Source organism: Lutjanus erythropterus, chromosome 14 (assembly GCF_056507025.1).
Source record: "Lutjanus erythropterus isolate fLutEry1 chromosome 14, fLutEry1.hap2, whole genome shotgun sequence".
Lineage (NCBI taxonomy): Eukaryota > Metazoa > Chordata > Actinopteri > Lutjaniformes > Lutjanidae > Lutjanus > Lutjanus erythropterus.
Window position 1 is genome coordinate 11,570,333 of NC_139330.1, and position 20,149 is coordinate 11,590,481.

Below are 20,149 nucleotides of genomic sequence, written 5' to 3' on the forward strand. Positions count from 1 at the left end.
ATACCCGAGGGTTTTTGCACAATGAGCGTATAGGCGCACGCACACAAACACAAGAAGGTCCACACACATGCTCCCCAACTCCGGCCCCCTGCTCTGCTCCCCTCTGGAGTTAGCTAAAGCTCTCCTTCAGACTGCATATTTCTGTTTTTTGTTCTGTTTTATTGCAGAGCAGTAAACCCCTTCCATGTCTGGCTCCACAGCCACTGCCCCCTGCAACCTCTTGCTTCATTTTCCTCCATTATAGTGGGGTGGACAGAGGGAGGAGAGGGGGGAAAGAGAAAAGGAGGGGAAACGGAGACAGAAAAGGCTGTTCTTATCAGTCTTTTGCTGCCCAAATGACCTCCAAGATCAGCTATTAAAACCAAGAGGAACCAGCCTCTTCTGGTTCAAACTGCCCTCTTGAGAAAAGGGCCGCAGTGGGACATACACGAGCAGACGCACATGACAAGCGGACACAAATGAGGAGTCAAAACAGACATCGGCTCTTTCAGTCAGAACTGTGGCACCCAGTGGCCATGCGGCACTTTGTTGGTAGCCCCATGCCATCCTGTGCCATGCCACGCTCTTCCTGTGCCTCTACCCCGAGAACCCCGTGTGCCAAGCCGCCAGGTTACCCAGAGTTCAGCGGTCTCGCATGGGACACCATGGAATGCCCCTTGTCCGTCTCCTCGCACTTCTTTCTGCCTCTATCCCACCACTGCTGCCATCAAATTTCTCCGCTAATGACTTAATTGATAAATGGATTCAGTTTTGAAACGGGTCACTTAATAGTGGTCGCAGCAAAACATGAAAAGGCACCGCAAGGTCTGCTCTTTCATTTGATTTTATTTAAAATCTAACTTAAGTAAAAGCACAGGTATCATCAGCAAAATATACTGAAGTATTATGGTGTAAATACTGTCCCCTGTGAGTGATATATTATTTTATATGCCATTACTAGACAGTTAAAACTGATGCATTTGCATATGAGCAGCATTTTACTGCTGTTGTTTTAACTTCTTTGTACACTGTTATGTAGGTCCAAAGGGTCACAAAATAAATCTGTGGGCTCTTGAGATGATTAATGGAAGACAAAAGAAGAAAAAACAAAGTATTGACACACAGATCTGTTTTCAGTTTTCAGATAATTTCACCTCTTTGAGCATTAAAGTCATTGAAACCATCTGAGAAGCTGGAAGAAGGGGAATCTTTTTTCATTGTGTTACTTTGTGTTCAAAGCGTCACAAATCAAAAAGACTGGGAGAGACTGGTTTAAAATATAGTAATGCATTGTGCTTTAAGCTGTCAGATAAATGTAGAGGAGTAAAAAGCACTATATTTCTCTCTAAAATTTGGCACAGTTAAGTATAAAGTAGCATATAAAATACTCAACTAAAAATGTCCAATTTCTCTGATTTCACCTTCTCAGATGTGACTTCTTTCTGTTTTCTTAAAATAATCATAAGTTGCAGCCCTGGTACCAGAGTAAACGTACTTTGCTGCATTTGAACACTGGATTCATTAAAACCACCCATTTGCTTTCTCTTTCGCCATTCCCTCATTTCATGCTGCAGACAGAGAGAACAACATGTCTATGTTTTTTTTTTTATGTCTTTCCCTCCTTAAGCTCTCTTGTGTGAGGTCGACGGGCCATAAAGGAGCTTCTCTGCACTTGTCCATGCCCACACACACAGACACACACATACACACACACACACACACACACACACGATAATCTAATTTAAGCAAGAATTGCTCCACAAACTTTTATTGTTTTGAGGTTTTCTCCGCAATCATGATGTGGCCTATTTTCTCGCACTGCTCACTCATTCTGTCATTTGGTCTGAGTTGTCAGCTGTGCAGCTCTAAATGCTCCAGCTAACATTTGGATCAGCCATAATGAAGGTTAGAAGGAGGTCCAAAAGTTCTTTTTGGTGCCAACATGTCTCTCTGCATGACTGCTTTTTTCCTTTTGCCTGTTTTAGTAAATATACTATATATCATGTCAGACAAGGCCACCTAGTTATAGTCAAAGATAGGGGGGCAAGATGAGATTTTTTTTTTCTGCAGTAGTGACAAAATGTTAAACAATATACATATTACCAGTTTCAGTTAACTTAAGCTCTGCGCTCTCAGGAGAAACTTTAAAAACACAAAATAAGAGGTGTCATATGTCTTTGTGGATCAGATACATCTCAAATAAAAATAACTCCAAATTACTAGCTCAAATAAAAAAAAAAGCGCAATATGGTCAGAAAGTGGGGATGCAAAAGCACATGTACGCTCCCATATGTCTAACTGCTAGGGTGCGACTGGTTTTAGTTTTTACAAAGAGAGCCATTTAGATTCAATTTGATCACTTCTCTCTGTTTGGGAAAGATTGTGAGGGTGAGGAGGCCCGTGAAAGATGGAGGAGGAGAGAAAATAGGGGGGGAGAGAAAGAGACAATAAACAAGGCGAGCCCTCGGAATGTGCAGGAAGGAGGAGGGAGATGGGGAGAGAGGAAGGAGGGGTGGGAATCATCTGATCTGACAGATTTCAGAAAGATGGAGCAGGAAGACAGGCAGTGGGCAGACAGGCATATGGAAGAAGTCTCTGCCTCCTACTTTCTGCACTCTCCATCTGGTCACCCCCTTTCTTTCCCTTCACTCACCCTGCTAATTCTCCCCTTTTTTAGCCCTCCCTCTTAAACCCAGCCTCCACCCTTCATCACACAGCCTCACCCTCTGACCATCCCCCCCCGAGCCACCCTCGACCTTACACACACACATGCACACTCTGCACCTACCTTAAGGCTTTGTTTTGGAAAGGCAATGCAGCGCCCCAGGCTGAGTGATGTCATTTCGTGTGTGTGTGTGTGTGGTGGCAGCGGGTGGGTGCTGTCAGTGTGGGGGTTGGTGGGCTCCTCAGTGTGGTTGTGAAGGCCGGGTCCCGTTTGAAAGGGGGCATTGTTCAACAGGTCTCGCTCTGTTTGGATTCGCAGGCCAAATGTTTGCTTGTAAAAGAATGCAGATAACTGGTGATGTGGGGGTGCCATGAAGGTGTTTCACTTTCCAAGATTGGCACATACTTTTGCTAAACCCCCCTACTCTCATGCAATATATACACCCTACTTTATGGAAGTCCTCCTCCACCACCCGAGCTCCTTATCTCTGAGTGATAAATGCCTCCGTCTCTTTGTTTTGTGTGAAGCCTCTAAATGCTTCTGAGATAAGAAAGAGGCAGCGCAGTCATGATTTTACCTGTCAGGGCTGCTGGGAAACACTTCACACTCACGGGACGTGAAGTTCTGCTTTTGAAAAGATAAACTCTCACAAGAATCTCAGATCCTAAAATTTCAGATTTGACTATATGATTCTTAAAGGCATAGTTTGAATTATTTGATGTGGGGTTGTTTGAGGTACTTATACATAGTCGGTGTATTACCTAAAGTAGATCCATGCCTTCAGTTAGGAGAAGCAGGGTGGACAAGGTCGACAATTAAACATATTAAAGCCACTTAAAAAGGTTCACAAAAAAATATCAGTTTACGTTTATGCTGTATTCAGAATATTTTCCCTGTTTAACTTTGTCATCACATAGCCTTTTCAAATAAGAAATATTGCCCCTTCACACCAACCAAACTCCATAGACAAAATCGCTAATTTTACCATGCAGAGCACAGAGTTGCTGGCCTGCCCCTGCCTTTGTCTGTTAGTTTGTTTGTGTTATTGTGTGAATCCAAACAATCCTTTTAAGACACGAAAGTCACACAATAACAGAAACAGACTAACAGATCAAAACTGTAGGTCAGCAACTCCTGTGTTCTGTGAGGTAAAATGACTGATTTCACCTGTGGAGTTTGGCAGGTTTGGAAAAAGCAATATTTGTCTTAGATAAAGCAGTGAAAATATTTTAAATATATAAATATTCAAACCTACACAGCACACTCAGCCCCACTCAAAATAAGCTGAACTATCACATCTTCTTTTCTGAGACACTTCTGATATGGCAGCACAATTAATTGAAATATTATTGAAATCACAATTTGGCCAAGTGCATTATCCAAATTGCAGAAGCTGCGTTTTTCTTTTTGATAAAATCTTGTAAGAAAACATGTTTGTTTGGTACAGACCCCAATACATCATGATTTTAATACCACCCTCCTAAAACTAATGTCTCCCTCCTCAACAGAACGGTCCCCTCACCGGCCCATTCTCCAGGCTGGTCTCCCAGCCAACACCACTGTACACGTTGGGGAGGACGCTCGCTTCGTCTGCAAGGTCTACAGTGACGCCCAACCTCACATCCAGTGGCTGAAACACATCACTCAGAACGGCAGTCGCTACGGCCCTGACGGACACCCCTACGTCCGAGTGTTAAAGGTAAATTCCCGCACTTCCGCTTTCAGATTTTATTCTCCTGATCTCCTTTTTTTCTTGGTGTTTTTCCTGTGGTTGCAGGTGTCTTGGATGAATTTAAGTCATATAAGGAGCTAATCATTATATTCCCTCCCTTATGAACTGATAGGTTTTTTCCATGCTGGTGATTCCTGCTGTCTCCTCTGTTCTCCTGCAGATTCAAATGCAGAAGCTGCAGTTATTAAGTTTGCATGTCTGTCTGATTGATTCTAATTATCTGTATGATTTATAGGGGTGTCACAATTTTAATACTAAATCAAAAATTGATCAAAATGAGCTTCCAATGTCATCAATTCAATCAAAAGCACACTGTAAAAAAACATAATTTCAAGGCAACTTCAGTAGATTTTTGAGTTTTGAAAAACTCTTACGAACTGAAAAAGTTTTGCCAACTTTTCATCTGTGGATAAACTTTAAACAGCAGAATTGGTGAGTCCCCCAGTTTTTTTCTCTCCAGGCCCACTTCTTTTAAGAATTAAAAAACTGTAAAGGACCGTTATCTGGGCATAAAACCAATGATCTGTTTATTTTTATAGTCTAACAATGGCGTAGCAGTCAGTGCAAAAAAACAAAAAGGTTCAAACCGCAAAATCGAATGAAATCGTGGATTTGGAGAATCGTGACACCCCTGCTGATTTCACATGCTCATGTCTCAAGTGTGTGTGTGTGGATTGCAGCGTTCAGGCATTAACAGCTCGGACGTGGAGATGCTCACCCTCGCCAACGTGACGGAGGACGATGCTGGAGAGTATACCTGTAAAGTCTCCAATTATATAGGCGAGGCCAGCCAGTCGGGCTGGCTGACTGTCATCCCAGGTAACCACTGAGACCCCATCCCACCTACTCTCCCTCCTCCCCTGGTGTGGTTTCCCGGGCTTCGTCCCTGACCTGCTGTGCTGTGGTGGTCCTGATGGTGGTCTCTGAGGTGGTGGTCCTGGGGCTCGCACACCTTCTCTCCCCCTAATGTCAGACCCTTGTGTTTCAGCTGCACATGGAAGCACTGGTTGGACCTGCATAACGAGACACTGAAATTGTCACAGCTAGCATCTCACTTTACCTTTATCTTACCTTTTTTCCCCCCACATCTTTATTTCTCTTGCAAGCTGTGTCAAGATGGTGTTTACTGTTGCAGTGCAGTGCTCTCCATGCTCCTAGTATTTGTGCATGTGTCCAGTCCACTATTAGCAGGTTCAGTTGGTGACGGGAACCTTCTGGGTTTTTATTTTTGGTGTATTGGTTCTCTTTCCTCATGTTTTGGTGGTACTGGGCTCTATCTGTGTTTCCTCACCCATGGAAACCCCCAACATCCTTTGCTATAGATGGGACCTCGACGATGGACGCCATCCAGCTCCTCTTATTTCTCTCTTGGTGTCGTGGGTCTCATTTTTTTCTCTTTTTCTCTCTCTGTTCCCCCCTGTTTTTCTCTGTGGCCTTCCGTTCCCCCTCTATTCTTACCTTCGATCCTCCCTTCCGTCTTCCCCTTCTTCTTCTTCTCCCCAGACCGCAGGTGTTAACACCACAGATAAGGAGATAGAAGTTCTCTACTTGCCCAATGTAACATTTGAAGATGCTGGGGAGTATACGTGCTTGGCGGGTAATTCTATTGGGATCTCCTATCACACTGCTTGGTTGACGGTGCTTCCAGGTATATACACTTGTGTACTGTCCTCTCTATGCCTTTTCTTGTCTAAAACTGTTGGATTATGTCATTTCAATGACCTCTATGGAAGGCAAGTCCTCCCTCCGGAGTCCGAGGCACACAGCTCAAATATTAGATTACCGTGATGAATCAGCACGGTCAACATCCAAGACAATGTAACATAAGAGCACGGAGCATATATTCTATAATATTATCTGGATTGGCGAGCTGTTGAAAGCTCAGAGCAGATAAAGGGATAGTTTGCAGACGACTTATTATAACTCTGAGACGGAAGTGAAGCTCCCAGAGCAGCTCGAGTGTCTCCAGACTCCAGGAGGAGGGGAGGGGTTGTCGCCTGCCTCCTCTTTTCCTTCTGTTACATCTCTCTCGGGGAAAGTCTTTCAGTGCCACATTTTGGAGTTTGCATGTCAGATGAATCTGTTTTTTTTTACCGCATGTGTTTCCTCAAACTCCTCTCCATCCCTTTCCTGGCTCTGATAATTGGCTTCTTTTAAGATCCTTATTTCTCCTTGAAATAAGGGTCGAAAGGTAAGGCTCAACACTCGCTTCAAGTTGGCCTGACTTTCTCGATTATCAGGGCCAAACTTCTCTGCTTCGTGCATGTGAATGTTTGTCCACTTGTGTGTTCTCATCTATCAACTTGTTTTATCCTATTTTTGTCTGTTGCTGTATGTCTGGCCTGTAATTATGCATACCAAATACATAAAACTAAGTGTCAGTATCTAAGTTCACTCTAGGCTAAACAGTCAAATGTTTCTGCTCAAGTTGCAGTCGAAAGTAGGGTGGTCATTAAATGCGATCGATTCAAGTAGTTGACTGTCTGCAGCCCTCGACAGAGAACCATTAAAAACCCTCCTTTAAAGTTGTAACCAGAGGACAGTTTTGTTTTTGTCGGTAAATAATACAGCATAATGATCACAGGCGAGCCATTTCCTTCGGGAGTAATATGTAATATTTATTGCCCTTGATGTGCTCTATCTGCATCGATGGCGCCTTTGAGGCTGTGGCTTCTTCTGTGTGTACGTTGTGGTTTTTGGACCAGCAGATACGAGGCAGACAGGAGAAAGGTTCCTACATGCAGCCAGCTTCACCTCCAGCTGGCTGACGGGCCGCTTGGTTGGCTGCGCTGCACAAGAGCCTTGTTTGTGGTCTGGAGGGCTATGCATTATGGAACAGTCCATTTCTATAGCACACACACACACAGAAACACACACACACACTCAGCCCATTTCCTCGACAGGAAGTTCAGGCCATATACAACCACGAAGGACACCGCTCTCCCTTGTTTGCGATCTGAAGTGAAGCGCGTATTGTTCCGCCGTCCGTGGGTGTGTGTTTGTGTTTGTGCTCGCGTGTCTCCAACATTAGCACAGACTGCAGACATATGCAGGCCTGGGTGTACTGGCTGAGTCGAGATTCAAAATCTGTGCAGACTGTTAAGCCCTGTACAGGCCTGTTAGACGAAAAAAAAAAAAGAAAAGTAGGCGTGCTGGTACCCTGGGAATAAGAGAGAAGAGGATGCTACAAAATCATTTCTGTTTAGTTTGCCTGCCGATGGTGATTACATTTACGCATGAGTCATCTCCAGAGCATCTGTCTCTGTGTTTGCCTGTCTGATACCCATGTGCGTCTGTTCAAATGGAGAATGTGTCTGTCACCCATACGTGTACATGTGTGTGTGAGAGTCTTCCTCTAACTTTTTTTGCGTAACTTCTGTCTCACGGCTCACCCTTTATTTTCCTCAGCCCTCGAGAAATCCCCAGGGCCCCTTTCCCCAGACTATGTGGAGATAGCGATATACTGCGCGGGCGTCTTCCTCATCGCCTGCATGGTGGGCATCGTGGTGGTGTGCCGCATGAAGAACACTGCAAAGAAACCCGACTTTGGGGGCCAACCAGCGGTCCACAAACTGAGCAAGCAGATCCCTCTGCGCCGCCAGGTAACAGAAAGTAGATAAAGAGTTCTAATGGCATCTAACACCCCTAGAGGAGAAAAACACACACTGCAGAAATATAATGACATATATCAAACTCTAGATCATTTACATAAATAAATATAGGAAGCTAATATTGAAAAATATAATAAAAGTTGCATGTTTGACACATTATTATGACTTATTATGAGTATTTTGTATACTAAAAGATATCATTGTGGTATTTTAAATGATCTACCTCCAGACTCATTTAGAAGGCATGCATTTCTGAGCAAGTTAGCACTGCTGCCTGAAACTGCAGCCAGATTTTTTTTCCCTCTCTGTGCGAGCAATGCTTTTCCCTCAAGGGAAACCAAAAGGTACAAAAAGTGTTGGATTACATTCTGCAGAGAGCCTGATTCCTGTGTCAAGGTAAGGTTAGGGTGGAGAGAGGAGAGATGAGCCCCGGGGACAAAGGCGAGGCTCAGTAATTAACACACATTCATCAAAATTACTTCACCTAAATCCTGTCTAATGATCACTGAAATGTAATGTCTGCTAGTGAAAATCAGACTCTTCTGTAAAGTTAAAGCATTAAAGGAGCAATGTGTAACAGTTGTGTGTCCAAAAATGAGTGGTGCAGTGCGAATAGCGAGTTGGAGCTATAGACGGTATATTAAATACGTTGAAATCCTATTTAATATACAATCTATAGTTGAAGCAGGATGTCTCTGATGATATATTCTCTTTGGAAATTCCGGATATATTCCTATAATTGTGTCATACCTACCATCATTGCTGGTAATTTCAATATAAGTACCAGAGTCAATCACACACGTTCACTCGGACTCCTCTAGTGATGCCTTGGAGCTTTATCTGTCATATGAACTCAGACTGCGGTGATCAGCCAATCTCTTTCCTCCTGTAGGTGTCGGCAGACTCGAGTTCTTCCATGAACTCCAGTACGCCGCTGGTACGCATCACAACACGGCGGAGCTCTGCGCATGATGAGCCAATCCCTGAGTATGACCTTCCCGAGGATCCCCGCTGGGAGTTTGCCCGAGACAGGTGAGCGAGGGCTGTCTGCTTCATCCAGTTATTATTTTGAAGTTATTTATTTTGCTTTAGAAACAACAATATGGCTGATATTTTTTCAGGAAACAAGATTTAGTGATTGTGCTGGTTTCAGTGACTCTTGAAGATTGATGTTTTGCATTGAAAAAAGAAATTATGACCATGCCCTAATTGCAAAGTCTGTTGGAAAATGCAAAGTACATAATTATGTAAATCAGATTCAGCTCCCGCATAAAGAATAAAAAATCCTTTGAAATGCTGCACTTTCATATGAAAGGGGTATTCATAATCACACTCAGGATTCAAGGCCTGTATACAGTACCTGTTTGACGGTATGCATGACAACTTTCAGCGCTGCACCCTTAGCTTTTGTTCTCAATGCCAATACACCTATCTCGCGCTAATGGGGTGCATTACGGTAAAAGATAACACACAATGAGCATCTGTCTGATGGTATCTGTGCTGCTGAATGATCAGATAGGCATTGTTGTAGGTGAAAAGTGGCATTAACACTGATAGACAGCAGACGATGATGACTAACTGGTGAATAATGGTTGTGGTTGCTGAGATAAAGGCTACTGATTCATCTGGTTGTGCTGCAATAAAATGACCTGAACTTGGCCTCATGCCTCGTCCTGACAACTGCTGCTACGTCACACTCTCACTCACACACAGCCACACACACACACATGCTTCTGATGGTGAGGAATGAAGCTGTGCTAATTACTGGTTAGCACTTGCAGCTTTCATCTGCGTGTTTGGCCTAGGAGTGTTTGCTCGGTTTCATACCAGAGGAATTAGCACCGCTGAGGTTTCGGTTAGTCACAGTTGCAGAGGCCAGTGATAAGCTTTAGGGTGGATTTAATAATACAGCATACGTTACAATAGTTTAATACCCACTTGAGGCCTCTGGTTTTCAAAGAGAAGGGAAAATCCCGACCCATAAACATGTAGGCCTGTCTTTTGTTAAAATGGTTGTAAAAAGGGCTTGAATCATAAATTTTACCATCACTCATCAGGGGAAAAAAACATTTCTGATGTAATGCTAGACCCTCATGTGTGCATGCAGAATGGCATTCTGGTGAAAAGTTTTGATTTTAATTGATGAACCTGCCAAATGTGATGTTTTGTCTAGGATTAATAAATCTCTGTGTCTGTCTGTGTTTGGGTCTTTCTTCCTCGCCTGTCATTCCAGCGCCTGAGGGATCATGTTGGGATTGCAGAACGTTGAGGAATGCTAACGTTTGCGGTTTGCGTGGAGGAAAAATAACATTGATTATGTGTGGCTGGATGGACAGAATGGTTGCCATTGAGCGTGGCGAGTGTGTGTGGACAGATAGGGGATTGTGTTACTACAGCAGGGCGCCGGCCTCAGGCCCTCGGCTTTGCGGCGCGCAGTGTGAGTGTTTACACAGCCAGGACACTCGGCCGCAGGGGGGTGGGGCCTACACCTGTCAATCAGATGATAAAGCACCAAGGTACACACTCTTATAAATAAGAGTTCCAAAATGGGTCTTCTTGAAGGGCAGAAGCTCTACCCAGAAAGATTTGTTCTTGAAGAAGGAACTTGAGGAACCATTTTCTTGAAGAAAGAGTTCGTCAAGGGTTCTTGTAAGCCTAAGGGTTTCATTAAGAATGCTTTTCATCCACCTTTTTTGGGTGATAAAGGATCCCTGCGTCTAATATTCAAATTTCAAATGATACTTTTAAATCCAAAGACAAGAGGGTAATAGGTAAAACACTTATATAAAAAGGGGCATTTTGGGGTTTTTGGAGAAAAACCGTTTGAATATAAAAAGTTTCACCAATTTTAGCATTAATATCTGGTTTCATTTTAGCAAAAATTGTTAGCTTTGATAACTGAGTTCTAAACCATTTTTAGTGTTGATGTCTTTGTGCTTGATTAGTGTTGATATTGAGGTTCAGGGGGATTTTTCATGCTGATATCTGGGCTCTTAACTTCTTTTTTGCATTGATATCTGGGTTCTGGATGATTTTTAGTACTGATATTGGGGTTCTTGATGGTTTTTAGCATTGATATCCAGTGGAAAAGGCCTAATAGAGTTCCAACACTATAAAGGGTTCTACTGGAAAACAAAAAGGGTTCTTTGGGGATAAGCTGAAGAACCCTGTATGGTTCTAGTTAGCGTCTTTATTTTGAAAAGGGTAGTTCAGGGGTCAGATGGATGCTGTGGCTTGGATGGATAGCTGTTAAAGAGCGTTTGTGTGTGTGAGTGTAAGTTCTTCACTGTATCACTCAGTTAAATGTAGTTTGGACATTAAGTTTAACACACCAGCTATTGTGACACGGCTTACAATAAAATAGTACTTAAATTTCCATCTGGTATTGTAGTCAGGCCCACCTGTATGGCAACACAAAGCCAACATTCCATCTGTCACAGGCTAATGTGTCAAGGCTAAGCTAAGCCCTGTGTAATGACTTGTAAAGAGTGTATATTGGAACATGCCAAGGCAGGGTAAACAGTTTAGAAATGAGTGCCTCTCCCTGGCTTTATCAGGTGATTATCGTTGCCATGTCTGCCTTCCTACCTACTGCCCTGGCACGGGCTGCAGTCACCGCGCCAATAAAGCACTCACACAGACACAATCTGATTGAAACAGAGAGCGCGATCTTGTAAAAAAAAAACAAAAAAAAAAACACAGGGTGAGGTTGAGAAACTGGCCCTGTGCCTGGTCTCATTCCCTCGTCTCGCTCTCACACTCCTTCTTTATTTCTGCACGGGGAGTGAATCGATGCCGTGGTCAGATCAGGTCGATGAGTTTCAGTTTGTGTTTCAGCAGCTTAACAGCTTCCTGTCTGTTTTCTTGTTCCCTCCCTCTGTGTTGTTTGCTGCAGGTTGACCCTGGGCAAGCCCCTGGGTGAAGGCTGCTTCGGCCAAGTTGTAATGGCAGAGGCCCTGGGCATCGATAAGGACAAACCCAAGGAGGCTGTGACTGTCGCCGTCAAGATGCTGAAAGGTGAGTGGGTCTCCTGCCACTGCACAATCACAGTGAAGTTGTAATCAGACCACTGGGATGTGATGTACACTGCTTCATTATGTCTTGTGTTCAACCTGAGTACATTTTATAGTTGATTTATGCTCCAGTGAGGGTTCAGCAAAGGTGCAAGGCAGAGCCTGGGGCTGTCATTATTATTCGTTATTGGTGGCTGCTGAGTGACGGGTAGGGGAGGGTGGGTTGGGTAGGTAAGGGTTAGGGGCGGTCACATACCTGACCCCAGAGAAGCAGCTGGCTGGAGCTCAGTCAGCACCCACACAAAGAGGCAAGTCACACTAGCAGCACCGCTATGATTAATGAAAGCAGTGGGAGGAAGGGGCACTGGGTTGGTTTGGGTTAGATCAGGTACAGCAGCAGGCCAGTGGACCAACCTTGACAATGGAAATCTGCTCTTTAGAGTGACTCCAGGAAAGGTAATGGTGCAGAGGAATGCAGGCAATGCCATTCTGACTGTCTGGATTGCTGCGCCGGCTCAATCAGTCCCATGAAAAAGGAGCCTGTGCGGCAGATAATGAATCCAGATTGAGCGTCTTTAATTCCTCCTCCTCCCTCCCCCGGCGCTGAAAGGATGCCTCTGTAGTCTGCGTGAGGAGCTTCCCTCACTCCTGTAATTTTAGCCCACATTGTCTGTCAACCGCACTTAATCAGAAGCACCTACAAAACAAGGTGTCGTCTCACCGGGCAGCTACAGGGTCCTGAGTCAAGGGTTAAAGGGAAGACAGAGCCAGGGTGTGTGTATTTTGCAGAGTTTTTTTTTTTTCTGACCACCTTCAATCCATTTCTTCTGTTTTTAGATGACGCCACTGAGAAAGACCTGTCTGACCTGGTGTCAGAGATGGAAATGATGAAGATGATTGGCAAACATAAGAACATCATTAATCTTTTGGGGGCCTGTACACAAGACGGTGAGTAGGATGAGACTCAGCATCATAAAGTACTGTATTAAAGAGGTAGTTTTGATTATTTTAAATGGGGTTGTGTGAGGTAATTATCCATAGTCAGAGCATCACCTACAGCAGATGCCGGTTGACACGCTCCTAGCTTGATGTTGACCCAATCCATAGAAGAACACTGTGTAGTTTCTGTGCTAATTGTCCTTTCTGCGTCTCCTAACTGGGGACGTTAGGAGCGTCAACTGATGCTAATACAATGACTATTGATAAGTACCTCATACAACCTCACGTCAGTCGAGCTGAACTATACCTAAGAACAGGATCGGAATTCACAGATGTTTCGTTTTTAGATAACCTTTCAGTGTTGTATTCAGTTTTTAAGTTGCAGCTTGATCTGTCTTGTAATTGCTGCACCAAAGGTTGCTGCACACTTCAAACAAATTCACAAAAAGTGTCATCAGACCACATCAGACAGTGTAGGACGAGGTGATCTACCTTTTTGGATGTAGCTTGAAGCCGTTTGTATGTCAGATGGTGAGGTGGGATTATAATTGGACGTGAAAGGTGGTTGGAGATGAGCACTCTAAGAACGTTATCTCTCAAAGGTATTCATGGAGATGCGTGAAGAATGAAAAAAGTAATGTGCGCTCCACTTTCAGTGATGCCCCTTTTCATACACCTTTTCAGCCCCTTTGTGAAATGGTAAAGAAATGTTTGACTGTTTTGGGAGAGCAGCACTTGCTGGACTCAAATTGAGTTTGTTTGAGGTACTCTTTGGATAGGGATATATTTGTACTCAAAAGTCACAAAAAAGTCCTGTCTTTTAAAGTAATTAAAATGTCTTTATTTTCACAAAACGGTCATGTTGGACATTAAAACCTTTGTCCAACGTGACTATGCCATGACAATAAAGTCATTTTACTTGTTTTAAAAGAGAGTGTTTTGCACGTTTTTGTGCATTTGAGTTTCTAAAATTTGCATAAATGCTGAGATGCAGCAGTGGACAGTCTGGCCATGTGGATGATGTATTTCATACTGACTTCCTCGTGTTTTTGAAGAGAATTTTACTTGAAGTGAGCCTGAAATTTTGCCTCAACATTCAAACGAGAGCCTCTTCTTTATGTGCTGTATTCCATCAAAAATTCACTCTGATTTTTGCTCAGTGTCACTTTCTCTCAAAGGGAATCATTTATGCCATGTTTAATGAGTAATGTGGGTCTTTTCTCCGCTGCAGGCCCCCTCTATGTGATAGTTGAGTACGCCTCCAAAGGCAACCTCAGGGAGTACCTCCGGGCCCGCCGGCCGCCCGGCATGGAGTACTCCTATGACATCGCCCGCGTCTCAGACGAACAGCTTACTTTCAAAGATCTGGTCTCTTGCACTTATCAGGTGGCACGGGGCATGGAGTACCTCGCATCACAGAAGGTAAGAGGAGGACACACACGCACAAACACACAAAATGTCCTGTTCTCACATCATTCCCCCCTGCTGGTTGCCTAGACAGACCTCTGTGCCAGTACACAGAACATTTGATGTGGAGGGCTTTACGTAGGAAGCTTGCTTGTGCGTCACTGTGGGAATATTGTCTCCTAAAAACACTTCTCTGACCCCCTGCCCAATCCCTGCATTGTCTCCCACTCCACGACAAAAGCCCCTCTGTGTGGAAGAATTGTGAGGTTTTCACAATGGGGGTACGGCCATGTTGGCCAAAAGCAGCCTCACGCTCGCTCTCACTGTTGGAATGTGACAGAGCATACTGTCTCACACACGCACACACACACACACACACACACACAGCCACACACATTTACATGCTTGCACATGCGCAGTGATGCACAGAAACATCTCCAACCATATATGTGTCAAAGTATGTGAGGAATCTTTACTTATCCAGACATGTTCATGTTGCTGCAGTCGTTGTGGCGTCATGTTACACTCTTAAAAACAAAGGTGCTAACTAGAACCATAAAGCGTTCTTCAGTTTATCCCCATAGGTGAACACTTTCATAAACGTTCCACTTGGAACCCCAGTATGAAGGGTTATACCTAAAACCATCTGTGGAAGGTTTCACCCAGAACCCCCTAGGAGAGGTTCTACAGAGAGCCCTTCTATAGTGTAATGGTTCCACCCAGAACCCTGTCAGAAGGCTCTATCCAGAACCTTTTCACACGCTAAAGATGCTAACGAGAACCCACCAAGGAAGTTCTACCTTTTATATTCTAAGGGTTTTATCTAGAACTCACCTTGGGTGTTCCACTGAGAACCCCCTTAGATATGCCAAGGGTTTATTCCAAAACCCACCCAAGGATTTCTACTGAGAACCTTTTCATATTCCAAGCGTTTCATCTAGAACCCTTTAATGTTATGGTACAAAGACAACAAAAGAGCTCTTCAAGGATCTCAACAACCCTTGATGAAACCTTTCCACAAAAAGGGTTCTTCACAATCAAATGGTTCTGAGTAGAACCTCAGCAATTCGGGAGGAACTGTTATTTCTGAGAGTGTAAATGCTACCTCTGTGCAGGAGATTTCTGGATGATTACACGCACCACAAACATTTTAACACCATTCCAAATTAAGTGCACACCTGTTACAGAGATGATTTATTTATGCAGTGAGGTAACTGTCTTATTCTTCTCGTCCCGTCCCGTCACTTTTTCCTCTTTCTGACCTCCCCTCTTTTCCCTCCCATCTCTTTTCTCACTCTCTCCATCCCAGTGTATACACAGAGACCTGGCAGCCAGGAACGTCCTGGTCACGGAGAGCAACGTCATGAAGATCGCTGACTTTGGCCTGGCCAGGGACGTCCATAACATCGACTACTATAAAAAGACGACCAATGTGAGTCCTCAACCTGCACGCCGCACATTGAAGGATGCGCGCTTTGAGGGAGTGGAATGTTTTTGAGGGCCACAGTGTGAGATTAGTCCACCCGTCTCCCTCTTTTTCACTAATTCCCTCCCTTTCCTCATCTTTCTATTGCACTCTTTCCCTCGGCTGGTGTCTTGGCAGAAGCCGCAGGTTCCCAGGCAGCCTGTGAATGTGGTCCTTCTAGAGACTCTGCCTTGTTTATCCCTCGGTCTCTTTTTCCTTTAGTTCCATAGACACTTATACAATTAGCCAGAAAGAGAGACAGAGTGAGAGGGAGAGGGGAGCGGCTTAAACATAATTGACATCTCCATAATGGCCCAGTGGTGTCTTTCTTTCCCACCGCAGAGCAGCGCTGACTGCACATCCTCATTTAGTATGCATGGATGGCTTTTCATCGCATGCACCACCGTGCTGAGAACTAGCTGACAACAACAACAACAATATGCGATCGTGTTGATGGTAATGATGATTAGGACAATGACAGCAGTGACAATGATGATCACTTACATTAAACCAATTTAGACAGAGCCGTCATTGTAGTGCTTGATTCCTGTTTTTTCTTCAGCCTAATAGGAACAGAACATAACTCTTGTTAAATAATCATCAAATTAACCTGTGAAAATGTGTGGTAGGTGCACAATAGAGAGTATAGGGTTTTTGAACTCATACCCAGTACCTGAATGGTACCTTTTTTCAGTACTGTACTGTCCTCTAATATAATGACAAAAATATAATTTCAGTTGTAAAAAAAATAAGTCAAAACCTCTCAATTTCAACATTGTTTTTTTTATTTAAAACATTTGCTGTTTAATTACAACATAAATAAAATCCCTGCCTACACTCCTCTCCCCTCCCAAACCCGTCCTTACACCCTCCAGCCTGTCAGTCTGTCCCCAGGGCATTTAACACCACCGTCTGTGTCTGGATGGAAGACACGTGATATCCTGCCAGCTATGTTGTTGTTGTTGTCATCACTGTCACAGTTTCCCTGTTAATAGTATCCAACTCAGGAATATTGGTAACACACTGAGGTTTCTGGCATAGTAAATGAATCTCTCCTACTGTTTCAGGTGAATTTCAGGCACAGCCAGTGGCTGTATGTTTGCTAATGGTAGTAAAAATGCTAAGCCAACAACAACGAAAAAGCCCAGTTACCAATAACAACTTATCCAGTGAGCTAATTAATCATCTGAAGAAGCTGTCTATGCCACACTTAAAGTTTTGTTGTACCTGGAGGTTTTACTTAAACTTTTTAAGCAAGATTAGCTGCTGCTGCTTTCACACTATTACAAACACAGTGGTTTAGTAGCTAGTCCTGGGTGTTTTGAGTTTTTTGTTCGCAAAAAGGCTAGATGATACTTTAATCTTTTTGGGGGAAAAAAAAAACTTTAAAAAAATCGGCAAACAAAAATTGGGGGGACACCCAATATTTTCCCCAAATGTTATGGTAAATTGGTGGTAATTAGCAGGTAGCATATTTGAAATGTCTATTAAATGATCTCCAAATTACCTCGACATTTATGTCAAAATTTCTATTTATTATCCAGAGATCAGATCACTAGTGGCACCATTTTCTCAAAGAGAGACCTCAGTTATATCTAATATTCATGCAGAAGGAGATGAACTGCAACTGCTTACATTACATGTAACATAGCATGTGTGTAACTGAATTGCTGCAGCTTATTTTCAGCCTGACTTCTGCTGAGTTGGTCACCAAATTGAAGGACCTTACTTAGGTGTTACTCCTCCATTAGTAGTTTGGAGTGTCTGATGAGATTATTTTTACCATTCCTCTACCTCACAGATATTGAAGGTCGCCTTGTCAGCTGTGCTTAGCTTCCGAGCCAGTGTTTTAATGGCACATAGAGATAAACTCTCCTTTATCTGTGACCCTGTTTATCAGCTCTATTGCTGTAACAATGTAAATGTTCCTCTGGGAAATCCTCCTCCCAGACACTCGCTCTAGTGCCCTATTCCCCAGGCAGCTTTCACGTATCGGCCTTTTCCAGGAGTAATGAGATCTCCCAGCAGTGAATGAATTCAAACATGCTTCACAGGCCACAAATTAAGAAATCCAGGGTCGGGTTGTGTGTGTAGATTTTGTTTGACCTCTCACCTGTGCTGTGTGTCCTCAGGGCCGTCTCCCGGTGAAATGGATGGCTCCAGAGGCGCTGTTTGACCGGGTCTACACACACCAGAGTGATGTGTAAGTATATAACAAGCTGTTTCTGTGTCCCGCAAACCACGAATATATGATAGGAAATCCATTTACGCACACCAGTGGTGCAGAGAAACCTTCTCGAGCTGTAAAACACACTATCGCTACTGTTTTTAAGATTTCATTTGGAGCCCAGCTGTCAGATTCAGAGGCTTGTTTTTCAGGAGCAGAGGAGTGGGTGAGGTGTTTTGGTGCAGTGCTGGTGAGTGTTAGGTGGGGGGGCGGCTGCCCATAGGGGTCCAGCACTGGCCGTTCTGTGGCAAAAGTGAGGATTTCACGCTAGACTTGTAGCCAATGCCGTGTTACTAATCTGACCGGCTTCAAAGGGCCCTGGAAGGAGCCCGGAGCCCACCAGCACCTCCTCCCCCAACTGACTCACCCCTCCGGCTCGGCTCGGAAGTCTCCCCTCCTTTTGGGCCTCTGCACACGTCTAAATGCAACAATGCTGCGGCCCTCATCCTCCTTTAGCCCCCCCTCTTGTTCACTCTCCTCACTCAGCAACACTTTGAACATGTGGCTCATCGTTTTAGAGCATGATCAATATAATCCCCTCCCCTCCTCTCGCCCCACCGTTCCGATTTTCATTCATCTGGCATGTGAATTGCTGACCCGTCTCTGTCTCTTTCTTTTTTTAAGTTCCAGAGAACTCATTCTAAAAACAGAACAAAGGAAGAGCGTCCCTCTCTTTTTGGTGTTTGAGTCTTATGCGTTCTGACAGCGTTGTTTGAAGTTTCTGCTCCAGACACTGGCGGCAGAAAGTGTATGTGGCAATTAGATAAATGCTTTGCATGCTGACCCCTGGGAAAGGAGATTTTGTGTGAGTCATACACCAGTAGCACACTAAACATTGCGCTCATCCACTGAAGCACTTTGATAGAGAATTTCTCTACTGTCCTTCTGTGTGTGTGTGTGTCTATACACATAAATAATATGTGTTCTTACACATGATGCCCGTCATGTTTCATAACGCAGCACCAGTCAATAACCAGGGGGCTGAACGGGGGGCTGCAGGCATGAAGTGGCTACTGCAGCCCTTTCTATCAGCTCACTGCTAATTATGTTTCATCACTCACTTTTAGTAATTGGCTTTTTCACGCAGCGTATGAAGGCAGAAGGAGGATGAAGGTGGAGGGTGGTGGGCTCATACTCAGACATCATCTGAAGCGTAGGCGATCCATACATGACATCAGATTAAATGAATACATGAATTCCAATGAAACTCGCCGCTCGCTGTTTTGACAAATGGGCCCGGGGGAGTCGGCTCTGGCTGGCTTTGGTGAGGGCTGAGGCTATACCAGGAGAGGTGAAGGCAATGTGGTGGGTCTGTTCCCTGCTTAACTAAAGCAAAACAAATGTATTCTTTTGGCTCTAGCTCCAACCACCTTTAAGAGCCTTGATTCCTAATATTTTGATCAGATTCACTGATGCATGTACATGTATTGACTGCTTTTCCAACATTCATATTCATGTTGCTTTCAGTCGATATACTTCAGCAGCAGAGATTGTAACTGCCTGAATTATGAATGTAATGAGACTCCAGGATATGAACTTTGCTAATACAGAGTCACTTTCACACTGATTGGTTGACTTGTCAAAGAGGTTCTGCACACTAGAACATGTTTTTGAGCTGTAAACTAAATTATATCACTGTACTGCGATGAAACACACCAATACTTTTGTTGATATTTATAAAAACTGGCATTTCATAGGTTGAAAATGGCTCAACGCTGTGTTAAATCATTCTGAGCCTTGCAAGGCTGATGCGGACATAGAGTCGACCGTTTGGGACCGCTCTATGTTATGAAATTTTCTATATAGAAAATACTGTTAACACCCTCTAATCAGAGTTGGGCAGCCCACATCCCCCAGCCTCCACTCTTGAGTGGGAGTCATTTTCAAATATATGCTGATCACGATGCATTATTCACATGAGTTCCCGCTATTTTTTGCTGACCTTCTAGTTAATATTTTTCGATTTCGGTGCTTTTAACAGCTGGTGGAGCAGCACAATGCTCTGTTCTTTTCCCTGATTTTTTTTTCAGTCATTTTTAAATTAATTTTCATCATTTAACAAACATATCCAAACGAGTACACAAATAATAAGTATAAGAGTGTTTCCTCTG

At 43.8% G+C, this 20,149-nt stretch overlaps 1 protein-coding gene across 6 annotated transcripts in view; it reads left to right on the plus strand.

The window, feature by feature from the left end:
- The window catches only part of fgfr2 (fibroblast growth factor receptor 2), a 50,075-nt gene that overhangs the window by 24,031 nt on the left and 5,895 nt on the right, over positions 1-20,149 (plus strand). For 3 of the 6 annotated variants that reach the window (XM_084735399.1, XM_084735403.1, XM_084735404.1), the window contains 9 exons: positions 4,153-4,343; positions 5,880-6,024; positions 7,785-7,984; positions 8,880-9,019; positions 11,883-12,004; positions 12,838-12,948; positions 14,171-14,361; positions 15,656-15,778; positions 17,944-18,014. In XM_084735399.1, coding sequence (XP_084591525.1) covers positions 4,153-4,343; positions 5,880-6,024; positions 7,785-7,984; positions 8,880-9,019; positions 11,883-12,004; positions 12,838-12,948; positions 14,171-14,361; positions 15,656-15,778; positions 17,944-18,014 — 1,294 coding nt within the window. Of the gene's footprint in view, positions 1-4,152; positions 4,344-5,056; positions 5,196-5,879; positions 6,025-7,784; positions 7,985-8,879; positions 9,020-11,882; positions 12,005-12,837; positions 12,949-14,170; positions 14,362-15,655; positions 15,779-17,943; positions 18,015-20,149 lie in introns of all 6 variants that reach the window. The other 3 variants (XM_084735402.1, XM_084735401.1, XM_084735400.1) reach the window with 3 other exon arrangements.